We start from the raw sequence: 17,905 nt of genomic DNA, 5'->3' as shown, positions 1-17,905 counted from the left end.
TAATGACTAATTTTTGAATGCGTTTTGTGCATAATTGCTCTACAGGGAGGTCCAATTGTCATACCTGGATTTTGTCTTCCTAAAGCACTTCAGCCTATACTTCCAATTTTTCTTCAAGTAATTCTTCTTGTTATTCAATTGAAATTTCTTAATTTTGTATGATCATTACTTGTTTTGTGGTCAAGTTGCATAGTTAACATTTTCGCATTTTTTGTGGATATATAAAGAAGCCTAGTGTAGGTATCAGGTTGTTTTTAAAACTTTTTTATCCTAATACTTGTCGGAACTTTGTAGTTGATTCCTTTCTTGTAATGAAATGCAAGTGTTCTTTTTTTAAGCAATTCAAAGTTGTGACTCTCAATTCAAGCACTTTTATGCTATTGCGTCATGTCAGTTTATCCTCTTCTTTGGTCTTGCTGTTCCACTGTTTCATTGTTCAGCCTTTTTTCGCCAATCCCTCCAGCATAGTTAACATTTTCACATTTTTTGTGGATATATAAAGAAGCCTAGTGTAGGTATCAGGTTGTTTTTAAAACTTTTTTATCCTAATACTTGTCGGAACTTTGTAGTTGTTTCCTTTCTTGTAATGAAATGCAAGTGTTCTTTTTTTAAGCAATTCAAAGTTGCGACTCTCAATTCAAGCACTTTTATGCTATTGCGTCATGTCAGTTTATCCTCTTCTTTGGTCTTGCTGTTCCACTGTTTCATTGTTCAGCCTTTTTTCCCCAATCCCTCCAGCTGAGTGAAAAGCACAACTCTTTTTACCCTTCTGTACGGGTCTTTTTAAAATAATACTACACATTTACTGATTATTTTGGTTATGTACAGAATTAATAAAAATTTGTGGTATAGCAATGCTTGCTCATTTATGTAATATTGTGAGGTGTGTGTATCTTGTAACCAAGCCTTGTTTCCTACTTGATGATCCTCTCTTAGGGACAAACTTAATGTAACTGAGTTCTTCAGTTTCTTAGCCCCCTTGAGTTTGTTCAGGAGGGGTGAGCAACGGCATCTTCTGTTAAACAATGTTATTGGTTGTTTATGTTGTTACAACTGTTTGATTCTGTTTTGGTTTAGTGTAATTGATTGAGGCAGTTATTATAGTGTGTTTTATTTGTGGTTATTATATTTATAACTGATTTAGTTAGACAGTTATAACTGACTGACTTGTTTTGTAACTGAGCTCTGTATATTTACTTTTCTGTTACAGAGTTTCAATGTCCTTTTTGTATCTTTGATCTTTATATAATAAAATCAGTCTATCAAGGTTTTCTATTGTACCTTTATGGTATACAGGGTCTGATAAGCGGGTCTGCTGAATTGAGGGAGCAGGCTGCTCTGGGACTTGGCGAATTGATAGAAGTGACCAGTGAGCAATCACTCAAGGAGTTTGTCATCCCAATAACAGGGTATTTAATAAAAAAATTGTTATGGATTATTTTTGTAAGTATTCATATTTTAGCATAAGCAGCTGCATGAATCAAGCAAAATGATGTAATTTTGTAATGTAGTATTCCGTCAATGTTCTGGTCTCTTTTATTTCAATACACTCTAACAACCAATTCATTGGTTGGAGGCTTACTGTTTCCCTCTTTACAAGTCTTATATGCATGTCCTGACACAAAATTGATTTGATTGACTTTTTTTCCTTTTAAGAAAATTTCTATAAGTAGGACTAGTCTCATATGTTAAAGCTATACCTTATTATGTCTTTCCCTTGCAGCTGGATCTGTTGATTTTATTTTTGAGTCCTTGACTGGGTCTTAAAGCCAGTTTGACAGATAGGTTATTTAGGGCCATTTTGACCAATAGGTTTATTTAGAGCTTGATCTTACTCCTCTCATTGGTTATCCATGCATCATACCCAATAGAATTCTATATTGTCATTTATTATTTTGGGGACATATATTTTATACATCCTGACTTTGCCAATTGTGTTTGTCGTAGGCCTCTAATCCGAATTATTGGTGATCGATTCCCATGGCAAGTGAAAAGTGCCATCTTGTCTACTCTTACATCAATGATAAAAAAGGGTGGAATCTCCCTGAAGCCTTTTCTTCCTCAGCTGCAAACAACATTTGTCAAGTGTCTACAGGATTCTACGAGGTTTGTTGACATATTAATATATTATAAAATCATCTATCCTCTTCCCAATATGTTGTGTTCATCCCCCTCAGCTAGAGCTTTTGTACATTTGATGTTGTGGTTTGAAAATGTGCTAATCACCTTTCAAGATCACACGATAACTATAATTACCATCTTATAAGTAAATCATTCAATTAAGTATTTGCAGGATTTGTTGCATGACTTGCTAACAACACCTAAGTATTTATGGGTGGAGCGTAGAAAAAATTTAGTAACCAAAATTTTTAACATTCAGTTATGCCATCATTAAAGGGGAGAACCTGATTTAAGGGAATTACTAAGTTTGTTAATGCCTAATTTTTGTTCTCTTTTATTAACAAATAATTTATTAAGAAAGAAGATGAAGATACATACTCAGAGATACAAAATCCTCATGAGAAGAACATGTTGCAAAGCTAGAAGGTAAAAATTGAAAACAGATACTTATTCTGACTGTTCCTAAAGCATGGGAAGATTGGCTATCATACATGTGCCCCAGAGCTCATTCTTAGTTGATTATTCATCCTCCTCATAGGGTGAATACAACACCAGTTGTTGTGTATTGGTGGTGAGTTGATGGAATTGTGCAAAACTCAACTATGCATGGCTGTTGCCTGCTTCTTCTTTCTTTGCTTGAATACTATCCTAACATCCAGTGGCTTCATCTTCACCTTCATTTTCTCACCATCTAATTCTTCACTCTTAATTGACAAGAGATTTGGCACAGTGGACCAACTTTTTAACAAACTCAAACATAAAAGGATAAATGTATGAAAGCAGAGAAAACTAAGGATTTTCCCTTACAGCTGAGGCTCCACGCAGTTTTCTCAACATAATTACTTTTCTAATTACTCTACTAAAATGTTGATATTTGGGAGTCTCCTAACACACTCTCATCTTTATTTGATTGTGTGCGCTTATTAATATGCATGTGACTTCAGCCTTGAATGCCACTCCCTTGGTAACGTCCTTTTTAAGCTGAACCAGCCCTTCCAACCTCTGTTACTTTTCTAATTAACTTGTAATACAATGTTGATATTTGGGAGTCTCCTAACATAATCTCATCTATATTTTATTATTTTGTGCTTATTAATATGCACATGAATGCAGAACTGTTCGTTCTAGTGCTGCCTTGGCACTTGGGAAGCTTAGCGGACTCAGTACCAGGGTTGACCCTTTAGTTAGTGATTTACTGTCCAGTTTGCAGGTGATTTTATTTCTGCTATTCTTACTTAAGCAGATGCAATACTCTGATTATAATGTTATTGCTGATGTCACTTATGTAATACAAAGCTGGGAATTTGATTATTTAGGGATCAGATGCCGGTGTTCGTGAAGCTATTCTAACTGCTTTAAAGGGTGTTCTGAAGAATGCTGGGAAGAATGTCAGCTCTGCTGTTAGAAATCGTTTTTACAGCGTTCTCAAGGATTTAATTCATCATGATGATGATCAAGTTCGGATATTTGCTTCTAGCATATTGGGAATCTTGACACAGGTTTGTAGACTATTGAATGTATTTGTGTTCACTGATGTTTTTGTATTTCTCTGTTATCTTCATTACATATTTGAATGACTTTGTTCTGATTGAAAAATACAATGAAATAATGTTTCATTTTGCTATTGCTAAATTATGTTATTATTACTTTTGCTGTCATTTCCTGAGATTTATCAGTGTGCTTAATTTCTACTTCACTGTTTGATTTTGTTTTTATAATTTCTGATTATTATGTTACTATAACTCCAGTACCTTGAAGATGTTCAGCTGACAGAGTTGATTCAAGAACTGTCAAGTCTAGCTAATTCACCAAGCTGGCCACCCAGGCATGGTTCCGTGCTTACAATCTCTTCCTTGTTTCGGTACAATCCATCAACAATTTGTTCGTCTTCCTTGTTCCCAACTATTGTTGATTGCCTTAGAGGTACCCTGAAAGATGAGAAGGTATGATAATCCTGAATTGGTTTTGATTGCACAAGTTTATGAATTATGCAGTTTTAATTCTGTATTTTGAATTATTCAGGGTTTTATTTTATATTAATATCAAATTTAGCAATTAGATGTTATGATGTGATAGTTATAGTGGTGTATAGGTTGTGGCAGACTTGCTGAAGGCCACTTAGCTGTCAGGATATTATTTTTGGTGTTTTGAAGGAGGACATTCGTGCTCTGAGAAAACCCTCTCTACTCAATTCTGGCCTAAAATCCAGATTATTTTTGTATTTTTTTTTTCAGAATTCATTGTGTTTATTTCTCAGGTCCAACAAGTTTCTTGTTATATGGCTATTGTCTGATTTTATTCATTTTTCTGTAAAATAGTTTCCTCTTCGGGAAACTTCAACCAAGGCATTGGGAAGGCTGCTTCTTTATAGAACTCAGATAGATCCTTCTGATACGCTGCTTTACAAAGATGTTCTTTCACTGCTTGTTTTATCCACACGTGATGACTCCAGTGAAGTTAGAAGAAGGGCATTATCTGCCATTAAAGCTGTTGCCAAGGTATGTGCATGAAGTCTTGCCTTCACATAGCATCACCTGTAAAATAATGTTTGGAAACTTGGATGGTTTACATTCCTGAAACATTACAGGCAAATCCTTCGGCCATTTTGTCACAAAGCAGCATAGTTGGCCCTGCTCTAGCAGAGTGTTTGAAAGATGCAAATACCCCCGTTAGACTTGCTGCAGAACGATGTGCTTTGCATGCCTTCCAACTAGCAAAGGGTACTTTGACTTGGCATTGTGTTATAAGCTCTTTATCTTGTGTTGTTGTAATTATATTTAGGCAAGCTTGATTATAATTGTGTTCTAACGTTTATTTGGCCATTGAGTAAATATGATAAATAATTTTCCAAGAGTAGTAATGATACCATAATCTTTTTTTGAAATTTCTTTTTCTGGCCGACAGTTCTTGCAGCATATAGTACTTTTTTTTAAGTTGAATGATTATTCTTATAAATGAAATCAGTTGTTGGGTTTTTCATTACCTTGTACGTGTTTTGGAAATCAGCTGGTTTAAATATCCTGGGTCCGTCATTCAAAATGATAGAGAAATCATGTAATGTAAAGCGTAGGATAGGTTGGATGAAATGGAGGACTGCGCAGTGTTTTCCTGTGACAAAGGGTTACCACTCAAGCTTAAGACAAAGTTTTACTGTACATCTATAAGATTAGTGTTGTATAAGTCGAGTGTTATATGGTAAGAAGCCAACAAGCGAATAAACTCAATGTAAGGGAGATGGGAATGCTACATAGGATGAGTGGGCATGCTGAACAGGTTATGATTGTCAATGCATGCATTAGAGAGGAAGTTGGATTAGGTGTCTGGCATGTCTGAAGAAGGGTCTGTTAATTTAGTTAACTTGTAAAATTACTTTATATATGAATTAAAAATTACCTTTAAGAATTATTAATATGAAAGAACTTTTATAAATTAGTTTCTTCACAAGCAGACCATGGATCATGTAGTGGTTAGCCCTATTGCTAGATGTAGAGGGAGACCCAAAAAAAGGTGAAACCATGACAAATTTGAAGGTTTAGTAGTTTGTCTACAGAGATGTTCACAATAAAAAAATTATGACGCTGTTTGATCTTATGGTGAGAAAGCTTGGTTATTGTGTTAAAGTAGAGTCCCTCAATGTGAAGTCACGATCTTTGTCAATTTAATGAATCGATTAGAAATTTTCTGCATTTATTTTCCTCTTCAAATCTTTTCTTTCGGAAGCCTAGTTAGTTCTTACTTGAATCTGTTTCTAAACTTGTCATCTCTGAAATAACCTGTTTTCCCAAAATTTTATGTTATCAAATCGTAAATCACCTATGCAAATAATTAGTTTCTGGTTATAAACATTTTTATTTCTCGAACTCTTTATTATTTAATATGTTTTCATGCCTTTCCACTGGCACAGGATTTTAGGTTAAGCAACTGATAAATGGAATGGAGATACAGTTCTAACTCTTTTGGATTTGGGTTTTCCAGGTTCAGAAAATGTTCAAGCAGCTCAGAAGTATATCACTGGTTTGGATGCTAGGCGTCTATCCAAGTTTCCCGAATATAGGTACGTAAATAATCAAATACATTTCTCTTTGAAGGATCATTTCAATCTAATGCAAGTTGCTGAATCCTCTATACTTAGGGGAGAAAAGAAAATGATAATGAACCTGACATGCAACGAGTGACTTCTATTGTTAATAGGCCAATAGAGTGAATGAACATCTTATGAATGTATTTCCCAATGAATTATGGCTATAAAAGAAACTTAGTGTTTAATACTTCTGAAACTGGAGCATGTTTTTTGAACTCAGGACCATGTTTCTTATAAGGACTAAATTATTTGAGACATTCATGGTATAAAGGACCACATAGACTACATGCAGGTTTTCTCGTTTGTTTATTCCACGGAAAAAAAATTAAGTCTACCGAAAGGATTTAATTTTAAAATTGATTTAGATTAGGGGATGGTGAAAGTATAGGTTAATTTTGAAATTTCATTTCCAAAATATAAGAAGACAAAAGCACTTTTTATTACTTAGATAATCTGTTTATTTTTTGAAAAAATTCTGTATAGAAGTAAATACTCTTATCCTGATTATTTAAATTCTGTTAAATATCACAAACTGTTAATTCCGAATAATTTTTTTTATACATTTGAGTGGTTTTATTCTCTAACACCTGAGCTAAGTCAAGAATCCACGTACAATTCTGTTATTGATAAATTTCTCTCGTATTTACTGCTGTGCAGCGATGACAGTGATGATAGCGATGAAGATACCTCAAGTAGCTAAGTAGTTTGTCTTTCGTCAAGTGCTGTGTTACTCCCTTTTTTTCATGGTCTGAGTACAGAATTCTCGTTGATAACCAATTTTTCTGATAGCACTGATATAGTAAAAAATATATATAGAAATATGCAATTTGAGGCTTTTTACCCAATTTTTTGCGCCTGGGTATTGATTATATCAACGTCTTTGTAAATTAGAGGAGACTAATTATTTGTAACTATATTTTTATTTCTTAATCAATTTTGGCGGAAATATATTTTTTACTTACAATATACCTATTGCCATTTTTTTTCGTGCCTCTTTATTCCTTAGAGCCGTTAATGTGCAGAATGACTTTATTTACCATTTAAATGTAATAAAGTTCAGGTCCCGATTATGTCATTATAATCATTCGTTTATATGGAAATAATAGTCGCAAGTTTGTGAGTGAATTTGCCTGTAGAAGCTGTAGCTCGTGATAAACCTATTTATTGGTGAATTCAATTTCCGATTTACTTTATTTAAACATGCTTTCCTGGATCTTAGGTTGTAAAATATTTCTTCTATCTTTTGTAATCTTATTTTATTGTCATGTGGTTGAATATTTAATACCGGTATCTCAGTTGAGTTCTATTTATAACACAGTAGAGTTCAATTTATAAATGAAAGACTTTTGCTCCCAGCATCTCTGTGTTGAGAGAAATGTCAAAAATACTTTTATCAGAAAACCTTTGGATTGAGTAATTTGTAAGGTTTCTGAAATGAGTAATTCTTAAAGCTTTTAGATTATGCTATCTGGAAATAAACTATGGAACAATCAATATGAAAGTTCGATTTTCCGTATATGAGCTAGCTTGATCCGGAAGTTTGTTTAAAATCCTATTCATCAACAAGTTTTATATGCTGCCAAGTGTATCATCTTTGATTAAAATAATGGATATGACTTTGCCATTAGAATGTGCATTTTATCTCAGTATATGATGATCCCTATCTGTAATGTTTGAGACTATTTCAATGTAGTCTATACTAGTGTTCTTCAATCACAACAATCATATCATGACTTTGTGGTGATTGCAATTTGAAGGGACATTCTGGTCTGTATTGTTGGAAACTAACTATGTTTTGATTGTTAGAATCGTAGACATTCTCATTGAACATGTTTAAACTTGCCCGTTGAAAAATTAATTGTGTTACTTAATTTATATTGGATTCAAGAATCTAAAATTATTACAGTATATTCTAGATGTTAAAATCCGAAATTTGTATTACACTTTTAATTAAGTATTTTAGAAATGGTTTATGATTTTTTTAATTCAGATTTTAAAAAATAAAAGTTATTTTTTTTAATGAGATGTCTTTTTAATTGTACAGTGTACAATCTAGAAGACTACATTTGATTTTTCAAAACGTACAATGTGTAATAATTCTAAAAGTCAATTTATTTTTTATCATTCAAATAGAAGATTTTTTAATTACATACAATTTGAAAAAAAAATGGAAGTTCATGAATGTTGCAAAATAGAAATTAATTATTTTAAAAAAAATTAAGAAACGCAAGAAGAGAAATCATAGAAGTGGAGGAAACAAAAACATTAATTAAAATACAATCAAAATATTTCATATGCGTGAAAGGTAACTCTTAGTACAAATTTTTATTATGTAAAGAGGGAGTTATTTTACATAAAATTGAAAAATAATTTATTTATAATTTTTATTTATTCTCATTTTTTATACTGGTCTACTGTTTTCGTAATATTTTAATCCTGCAAATCCGTTAAATAATGAAATTTATAAATCAGCACTCAATTAAAGAAGAAATGATTATACAGTATTTTATACAAATTTATCATTTAATCAATCAAATGTTTTTATTTCAACACTTTTCTTTTAAGTTGCTAAATGTCATACATTCTTACCTGGTTAATAATTTCCGAAAAAGCTTATTTGTCATAGTTTTAGTAAGAATATTTGTTAATATTTGATAATTCTTGAATGTTTTTATCAAGCTTTTCTAGATGAAAAAAACTATCGATTTCCACATGTTCATACGATCTTGCTAGACACGTTTATGAATAATGTCACGTGTAATTTTATTAATAGACACATATGTGAACAATGCCAATAAACGCATATGTGCATATCCTAAATTTTGGAGAAGTAGTTTGAATCACAAACCTTCATACAATTTGTACCGGTTCGGGGCGAGGCCGGGATCCACCTGGCTGCCCGATGCCTAATCAACCTGATCGAGATCAGGGGAACCTGGCTGAGACCTTAGAAGACTTGGCTGAGAGGCCGAGACCTTGAGAGACTTGTGCCGAGAGGCCGAGACTTTAGAAGACTTGACCAAGAGGTCGAGATCTTAGAAGACTTAACTAAGACGACCGAGACCACAAGGATTTGGCCGATGGCCGACCCGCACCATGGGAACTTGGCCGATGGCCGAACCCTATTACAATTAACGCTCAAACCAAGATCAGTAAAGTTAATCCATCATCAAGAAGTAGGTAATGCAACCCTATGCGATATCCACCTCGATAAACGGGCCCAACAAGGTAATCTCATTGGAATAATATAAATAGCGCGCATCCCAAAGAGTAAGGTATGTCATTTATTACTGTTCACCTACCTGAGAGCAGTCCACCCGCTTTATTGACTTGAACGCCAGAGTGCCTTCGCAGGTACCCCCACCATCCGGTGTTCAGCCGAGGCCGAGTGCCGAAGGAGAAGCAGGAGGACGAGAAGAATTCCAGCTCACCACCCAGTTCCATCTCCCTAACAAAAACACAATCCAAGAACCATTCCTCGAAATTTAGTTTTTTTTTCACTGAATCTAGATATAGCTTTTTGCTTTTTGATTTTCGATTTTCTGTGTGATAAAATTGTATCCTACAAATGAAAAGTAAGCAGAGGTTGTTCTTTTATCCTACAAATTGTATCATTATTAGTCGTTTTTTAATGTCTATTTTTTTATTTTTAAATTTTATTTTAGAATATATGTTTTATTAGTTGCATGTTAGGTTGTTTGGGTTTTTCAGATATTTGTTTGAAGTATGTTAAAAGAATAATAGTTTTGAAAGGAAGTATTGAACTCTAACTAGGCTTCACTGTCAAAAAAAAATATTATTATTGCTGCAATATGATAGACACAACACTGACAACTACAGAATTGTTTTAAGTGAAGAAAAAATGGAGATTCGCAATTAGAAGCTTAATCCATTTAAATAATATAATTCTCCATATGGATGCTCCTAAGTGAATCTCTCTCTCCAAAATGCTTACTAAATTATTTATTACTTCCATCTCAATGTCTCAAATTCCAAACTCCAAAATCTTCTAAGAATCCACAACACATTATTTTTTTTTTCACTTGTTATTAAATCTAAATCACGTACATCTTTTCTTTGTTAAATAGAGTTCACTGCTCAAAAATCAAGTTATCCATAGAAAATTCTATGCTCAACAACTCTCTTTTAATATATTCTAACTCCAATTTATCATTTTCTTGCACTAAACTCTATTCCCGATGAGCTTGCTTCTAAATTTGGATTGCTAGTTCTGTAAATTTATTTTCAAGAAATTTATTTTTAATTTTCTTTCATTTAATTAGATTTTAAATTTTTCTTAAATTTGGCTATTTCTAATTAAGTATTTATTACAAAAATGTAATATTCAAAGATTTTAATATTTCTTAATTGAATTCTCGTCGTTTTGATTTATACTATAACTATATTTATCTCCTATTAATATTATTTTTTTTATTGGGACTTTTTGATATTGTTGTTGTATTTCTACAAATGATCTAATTAACTCTATGAAACATTTTTTATATCGAGTTTTTTTTTTTCGCTTTTATCTTTATCATCAATTAGAGCGGTATGATGATTTTATTTTTATTTTCATACACAATACGACGGACTTAAACAATAAAAAAATGGGATTTTAAAATCTTAGTTATCTTTATCGAATGATATTATTTTGTATCTTTACATGCTTTAATTTTTGTTTTATATTTAATATTAAAAATAAAATAATATTTTTATTATAAAAATCATTAGGATTCTATTTTTTTTTATTATGGTGAACTTCTTAATGTTGTTATTAAGACTATCGAATAACCATGGCTCAATTGAAAAGTACACAAATTTTAGATACTTTATCTAATATCAATTTTGAATAAAAATTCATTTAAAATTCATTTAAATATGGAGTGAAAATAAAAAAACATTATAACAAGTTCTTTTAATTATAATGTTACTGGCTCACAAAAACGAAGAGGAAATAAACACTAACTAACGGTATTAAAATTTATTAATATGTACAGGTTAATTATTTTTGTTAAAATAAAATACAGAATTTATTCCTTCTGTTTATCACTAGTCGTTTATAGTTTTTCAAAAATGAAAAACGTAATAAACTTTTTTTAGTAAAATAGTGACAGAATTTTCTATTTCTTCCTTTTGTTACTTTTACCTTAGTATACAAAATTACCCACATTAATTACATCACACTTATTTTCTTTATAATATTGAAGTTACTTTTTATTGCATAGTAAAAAAATTCTCTCGAAACTTAAAATCCGTGATCATAAATTTGAATATCTTAAAAAAATATTTAAGTGTTGAGACCTAGAAATAATGAATATATAAATAAACACAAACTTCTATTAGTATTTTTTAAGATTCAATTAAGTTTAATAGTTTATTTATATTTTTTTAATATAAATTTAAACAAAGACACAAAAAAATATATATATAAATAAGTGTACTAAATAAGCAAATAATCTGTTTACCTAATTTTAGGCGATCATAGTGAAGAAGTGAGTAGCTAGGGCTTTCCGCGTCCACCATTTGAGTGCCCACTTGAATTAATCTGTCAGGTTTTGTTTTATTTTATTGAATTTTGTGATTCAGAAATAAGATGAGCAGAGGAAGGCATAGAGCAGTAGTAGTACAGTGAAAAAGGAAAGAAGAGAAGACATTAATATATGGTTTGTTTGAAGGGAAATATTAATGGCAAAGTGTATGGTGGCAGATGCACATTCAAGAACTGCAATAAAAAGGCCTTCATTTTCAGTTGGGTAGGTCTGCCATTTTATACATTGCTTTCAATATTTGGAATTTGAAGCCTCCATTTCATCCTTAATCTGCTTCAACGTTTGTGTAGATCATAAACCTTCTTCATCATCATGCATTATTAATACACTTGATGAATCAAATGCAAGCAATCATCATACTGATGCTGAAAGTCCAAGAGGGTCTCTGACCACCACCTTAATTAACCCCACCCACCACTTCTTCCTCACCATTAATACCATTAAGAAACACAGAGAGAGAAAACAATATCATAATGTTTACCTTCCCTTAATTACTACTACTCTTTTTCCATCTCTATTTTCTTTCTATGTGCTTCTATTTGGGTGTGCTATATGGAAATACCCATGAAACTCAGTTTTACTTTCTGCTCTTTTCTTTCCTAGTAATGCTTCTCCACTTTACCCATTTTCTTTCTTCACACTCAAACACAAATAATGTCTTCTACTCCTCCTACTCACCACCACCTTCTCCTTCTTGCTTTCCTCTTCCCCCTCCTTCTACAAACGCTTCAGGTTCACTCCAGCAACCTTAACAGCACAACTCACAGGAAAATCAGCAGCTTGAGACTCCAAAGGATTCAGAGACACTTGAACAACATTAACAAGACCCCTCTCCTCACCATACAGGTAATTACTTGTTCATTATTCAATATTTATATGTATGCATGTCTGATTGGTTGAAATGCTAAAACAAATTTGTTTTTTTTTTTGCTGTATAATAATCATTACAATGGTTCATTGATGAGTTGTTGTTGTTGATGATGCTGCTCTTTTGAATGTTATTATTCCAGAGTCCAGATGGTGATCTCATAGATTGTGTTCACAAAAGAAAGCAACCTGCTTTAGATCACCCCCTTTTGAAGAACCACAAGATCCAGGTACCTCCTTAGATTCATTGAAATTGAAAGGGTTATGATTTTATTGGGTTTTTGAATGAATATGAATGCAACAGAGAGTTGCAAGTGAGATGCCAAAGGGTATGAAGGTGAGGGAAAACAGTGAGATGGGAATGCAAGAGTGGCACCGAAATGGGACGCTGTGTCCAAAAGGAACCGTTCCCATACGGCGGAGCACGGTGCATGACGTGTTGAGAGCAAAGTCTTTGTTTGACTTTGGAAAGAAACGACGACGCTTCTCTCTCGCACGCAGCGACGCCCCCGATGTTGTCACCGGCAATGGCCACGAGGTACTTTTACTTCTATTTTGCATTTATATTATTTTAATCCTAAATCATTAATTTAATTTAATAAACTTGTTGACTTTCATACTCACAATAAATTTTAATAACTTTTATAACATTCATACATACAATAACTTTTAATAACTTTTATAACTTTCATACATACAATAACTTTTAATTTATTCACCGTATAATAAATGTATAAAACTGTGCTACTATTTATTAAATCAATGTTACTATTGAATAGGTTAAGAAGTTGGCAATTAATGTCACTGTTATAATACGTTTCCAGATTTTGACCAGGGCCACAAGGCATTTACAATCAGTTTTTTTTTCCTACAATTAGGTATGTGTTGGGAAACACGTATATTTTAAATGACTATATATTATGTTTTTATTTATACATTAATTCAAATAATATACAAAGTTCTAAACAAAAAACAAAAATTCTTTTGTTCAATTTATAGTTTTAAGTTTTTTATTTAATTGTTTTATAATTTAAATTATATAACTAATGAAACAATTAACTTATGTAAAAAATAAGCATAATTTATCCGAATATATATATACATGAAACATGTACGAGGCAGGTAATTATATATTTTGTAAAAAATATCATATAGTACCAAATTCACTTTTTTTCCCAAACTAGTTTAATTTTAATTCAATTTTTTTTTCAAATGGGCATATTTTTTTAATTTCAGAATTGGTAAATCATATCCATGCAACACTATTTGATTTCAAAGAAATCGCCAACCGGGTATATCATCTTTTAAATTTTAAAGAATCTGCATTTAGCACGTCGGAGTTTAATACAAATTGGTTTGAAAATATTTTATGCAGAAATCATATATGGAAAATACAATTTTAATTAGAAACTTCTACATTGTAAATATGATTTTTAAAAAATAAATTGTATTAAAATTGGGTATGTAATGACAAATAATTTACAACTTTAATTTAATTATTTAAAAAAATGATGCAATAATTTAAGAAATATTTAGTTGTGTTTTTTTAATTGAACATCATGTATGAAAATTAGTAATAATAGTAAAACTTTAAATCCAAGACGTTAAAAATAGATCAAAAACATTAATCGGAAAGGTAAAAGTGAGAATGTTAACCGGAAACTTGAATCAAATCAGAAACTTTAATGAAAAATCTTGGTTAAAAATCTTAACCGGAAACTTTAAACTCAAAATTAGATATATCCAAAATAATGAAATGAGAAACCATAAAGCCGTAATGCTTAAAGCTAAAGTATATAATTATTTAACTAATGAATAAAATAAATATAATAAAAATATGTTATGAAATATTGTTTAATATGAAAAAAAAAATATTTATATTTATTTAGAGTAATTTGTTATAATATACAATTTAATAATTAAACATTATTGTTTCTTGGTTCATTATATATAATTTCGAATTTAAAGTCTTCAGGTTTCTGATTAATTTTTAAATTTATTTTTACATTTCAAATTTAGAGTTTTAATATCATTACTAATTTTCCTATTTATTTTTAACTAAAATAACACAACGAAATCTTGCTTAAATTATTCTATATTTATAAAAAAAAAAACCTTAACTGCTTTAGGATTTTAAAATCTTTGAAATCAAATCGTATTACATGGTAGGATTTTAAAATTTACAAACGAAATTAGACTAAAAAAAGTGCTACATCATAGTATTTGTTCTTAGATGCTACTATTGTGTAATCAGAAATCATTATTGTATAGTATTGTTTTGTGGATGTATGATGCAGCATGCAATCGCATACACTGGATCAGCACAGGAGGTGTATGGGGCAAAGGCAACCATAAACGTGTGGGAACCTTCTATCCAAGTAGTGAACGAGTTCAGTCTCTCTCAAATTTGGATTCTTTCTGGTTCATTCGATGGCTCAGATCTTAACAGTATCGAAGCTGGATGGCAGGTATTGAAGGTTTGATTATTAGGTTAATCATATATATGTTGGATTAATTACCAAATCTTAAACTCTAATCTTGTTTAGTTTGTATCTAAAGCTTTGATTGTTCTACTAGTCAGGTCAGTCCGGAGCTTTATGGTGACACCAGACCCAGATTATTCACTTACTGGACGGTCAGCATCACACCAACCTTTTAATCATCATTTTCTTCACTTCCACAAACCCTCATTAATACACATTCAACATCAATCAATCAATGCTTTTGTTGCAGAGTGACTCCTATCAAGCAACAGGATGCTATAATCTTCTTTGTGCTGGTTTTGTGCAAACAAACAGTAGAATAGCCATTGGAGCTGCCATTTCCCCCATCTCATCTCCCGATGCTAACCAATACGACATCACCATCCTAATTTGGAAGGTTTGTCTTTAAAATGGTGTTTTTTGTCGGATATACATATCAAACACGTCTATAAGATATCTTTAAAATGTTGTGTTTGTGTGGAACATACATATCAGACACGCTTATAACATATGTATACATAACATGTCTTTAAAATAGTGTGTTTAAAATGTCACACATGCATATCAAACACGTCTATAACATATGTCTTTAAAATGTTGTCTTTGTGTTTGACATATATATCAATATATATCAGACACGCCTATAACATATGTATGCGGGAAGTGTGTTTGTGCTGCATAGTTCGTATCTCTTCCACCATGCAAATTACATGCTAAACTTTTCAGTGTTCTTCACTTAATTCCTTGTGTCATTATCAATATCAGGACCCCAAAATAGGGAATTGGTGGATGAGTTTCGGTGATGGAACACTGGTGGGGTATTGGCCTGTAGAGTTATTCACACACTTAGCCACACATGCGACCATGGTGGAGTGGGGTGGCGAAGTGGTGAACACACGTGCGAATGGGCAACACACCTCCACCCAAATGGGATCTGGGCACTTTGCTGGAGATGGTTTTGGGAAAGCAAGCTATTTTCGTAACCTTGAGATTGTAGACACCGACAATAGTCTTAGCTCGGTGCACAACATCTTAACCCTAGCTGAGAACACCAATTGTTATGACATCCAGAGCTCCTATAATAACGAATGGGGCACATACTTCTACTACGGTGGCCCAGGCAACAGTCCTCAGTGCCCCTGACCACATCATTTCTTCATTACGTAACCTACCACCTTTCATTTCAACCACTTACTTAGTCTTCTTTTGAGCAAGTAATGTTTTAGATTCTTTGCGTGTACGTAATTAATATAGAATTATTGTTCTTCAGCCATTTCCATTCTTGTTTCTGCTTTCACCTTTTTGTTTTGTTTCCTTTCGAAGGCAAAGGAAATATGTATTTCTGTTGTAGACAATAAGTCATGAACAATTTCTGGACGCATGTAAATCTATGCATAAACACGAGTGGAAATGGTATTGAATCACTTTCATCTAATATTAAATGTGTTCTCCCTTTTTTTTTCTTTCTTTCTTTACAACTAGTGGAATGATTATTGTGAGACTTATATGCCCGAGTTTAAAGATTTTAAGTTGCCTTTTACTTGGTTTTTCGTAATAATACATTGGAAGAATTAAAGTTCTTTTTTTCAATATTATAGTAGAGCATAAATGATATACTACAACGACTTTTTAAACTGTTCAAACGTGAATCGATGTAAATAAAAATACAATATATTTTTTTTGTAAATATTTGATAGATATTACATTTAATCAGTGTAATATATTGTATTTACAAAAAAAAATATTAAAAAAATTTAAGTTAGAACGTAGTATATTATACTGGTTAGATGACTTAACCGGTGTAATATGAATCATTCTGAGTAAAAAAAATAATATATTACACCAGTTATTATTAAAAACTAGTGTAACATATTTTTTTTTATCTTATTTTTAAGTTCGCGTTTTACTGCTCATTGACACTACTATCTTTCTTCGGTTCCATTCCACTTCTTCATCTTCCACTTTCGCTGCTCCTTGCTCTCTCATTAGGCTTCTTTTCCTTCTTTTTCATTCTCACGCTCTCATTCCTCCACCGTTGTACATCGTTCACCTCCTCTCCGTCTTACTTTTCAAAAATTTCTTTGTTCTTCGCGGCCACCACTCTTGCTCTTTGGTGTGCCGCTGTTCTTCCTCTTTGGTGTCACCGTTCTTCCTCTTCGTGTCCACCAATTCTTCCGCCACTCCATTTATCTCGCCACACTGTCTTCGTTCTACGGTCACATCTCCTCCATTCACGCTTTAAGGTGAGTTTTTTATTTTTAAATTTTATAATTTTATTTTTAATTTGTAATTTTAATTTAATATTAGTTTTAATTTTAAATTTTAATTTAATATTAGTTTTAATTTTAAATTTTAAATTAAAATTAAAACTAAAATTAAATTTAAAATTAAACGTGTTTATTTTTAATGTCATTTTTGCACTAGTTGATAAAGGGAAATTTGGAATTGAACGTGTTTATTTTTAATTTAGCATAAAACAGTTTTTATATAAAGATAGTTACCTTTTAGAATATAGATTTATCAGACACGCACTTCGACCAAATGATATAGCTATTTAGCTAGTGATTATGGTCACTTTTGTTTTTATAAAACGAAGAAAATTTCTTAAAATCCAAGGTGTAGATTCCAAAATTTATTTTCTGATTTCACATTTTTTTTATCACTAAAAAATTAAATAAATAAAGTAGAGCAATTAGAGATGTTTGAATATTTATATAAAAGATAATTCCCAAAATATAATAAAATACTTTTGCAAATTGGCTAGCTATAGCAAACTACACGAAAAATGACTCTAATCATTACAT

The 17,905-nt window shown here is 31.7% G+C and overlaps 2 protein-coding genes across 4 annotated transcripts in view; both read left to right on the top strand.

Moving 5' to 3' along the window:
• The window catches only part of ILA (putative protein kinase regulator ILITHYIA), a 33,920-nt gene extending 26,752 nt beyond the window's left edge, over window positions 1-7,168 (top strand). For both annotated transcript variants that reach the window (XR_016521347.1, XM_068639692.2), the window contains exons 51-60: window positions 46-117; window positions 1,297-1,409; window positions 1,948-2,106; window positions 3,235-3,331; window positions 3,438-3,620; window positions 3,870-4,064; window positions 4,440-4,619; window positions 4,709-4,841; window positions 6,097-6,175; window positions 6,860-7,168. Coding sequence is in view for 1 of the 2 variants with exons in the window: in XM_068639692.2 (XP_068495793.1) it covers window positions 46-117; window positions 1,297-1,409; window positions 1,948-2,106; window positions 3,235-3,331; window positions 3,438-3,620; window positions 3,870-4,064; window positions 4,440-4,619; window positions 4,709-4,841; window positions 6,097-6,175; window positions 6,860-6,902 (1,254 nt within the window). In the remaining variant the exon portion in view is untranslated. The remainder of the gene's footprint in view (window positions 1-45; window positions 118-1,296; window positions 1,410-1,947; window positions 2,107-3,234; window positions 3,332-3,437; window positions 3,621-3,869; window positions 4,065-4,439; window positions 4,620-4,708; window positions 4,842-6,096; window positions 6,176-6,859) is intronic.
• A 4,803-nt stretch (window positions 7,169-11,971) lies between these two features.
• LOC137831842 (protein neprosin) lies at window positions 11,972-16,563 on the top strand. 2 transcript variants are annotated; one of them, XR_016521793.1, is made up of 7 exons: window positions 11,972-12,597; window positions 12,762-12,848; window positions 12,923-13,156; window positions 14,916-15,086; window positions 15,196-15,253; window positions 15,352-15,498; window positions 15,867-16,563. XR_016521793.1 is itself a non-coding variant. In XM_068639691.2 (7 exons), the coding sequence occupies exons 1-7, from the start codon at window positions 12,406-12,408 to the stop codon at window positions 16,242-16,244; spliced, it is 1,263 nt and encodes a 420-aa protein (XP_068495792.1). In that variant the 5' UTR covers window positions 11,972-12,405; the 3' UTR covers window positions 16,245-16,563. The 2 variants fall into 2 exon arrangements, 1 of the variants encoding a protein (XP_068495792.1); XM_068639691.2 differs by having other exon boundaries at window positions 15,200-15,253.
• The last annotated feature ends 1,342 nt before the right edge of the window (window positions 16,564-17,905 follow it).

The sequence above is a fragment of the Phaseolus vulgaris genome, chromosome 6 (assembly GCF_051622355.1).
Source record: "Phaseolus vulgaris cultivar YP4 chromosome 6, ASM5162235v1, whole genome shotgun sequence".
Lineage (NCBI taxonomy): Eukaryota > Viridiplantae > Streptophyta > Magnoliopsida > Fabales > Fabaceae > Phaseolus > Phaseolus vulgaris.
Note: the sequence above shows the minus strand (reverse complement) of the source record. Positions and strands in the feature narration are given on the sequence as shown.

What these genes read in the sequence shown, in the direction of transcription:
- LOC137831842 (XM_068639691.2), top strand. Translation starts at nt 12,406, where the DNA reads ATGTCTTCTACTCCTCCTACTCACCACCACCTTCTCCTTCTTGCTTTC. An exon ending in CCCCTCTCCTCACCATACAG is followed by an intron (nt 12,598 to 12,761) that starts GTAATTACTTGT and finishes TTATTATTCCAG; the next exon opens with AGTCCAGATGGTGATCTCAT. An exon ending in GATTATTCACTTACTGGACG is followed by an intron (nt 15,254 to 15,351) that starts GTCAGCATCACA and finishes CTTTTGTTGCAG; the next exon opens with AGTGACTCCTATCAAGCAAC.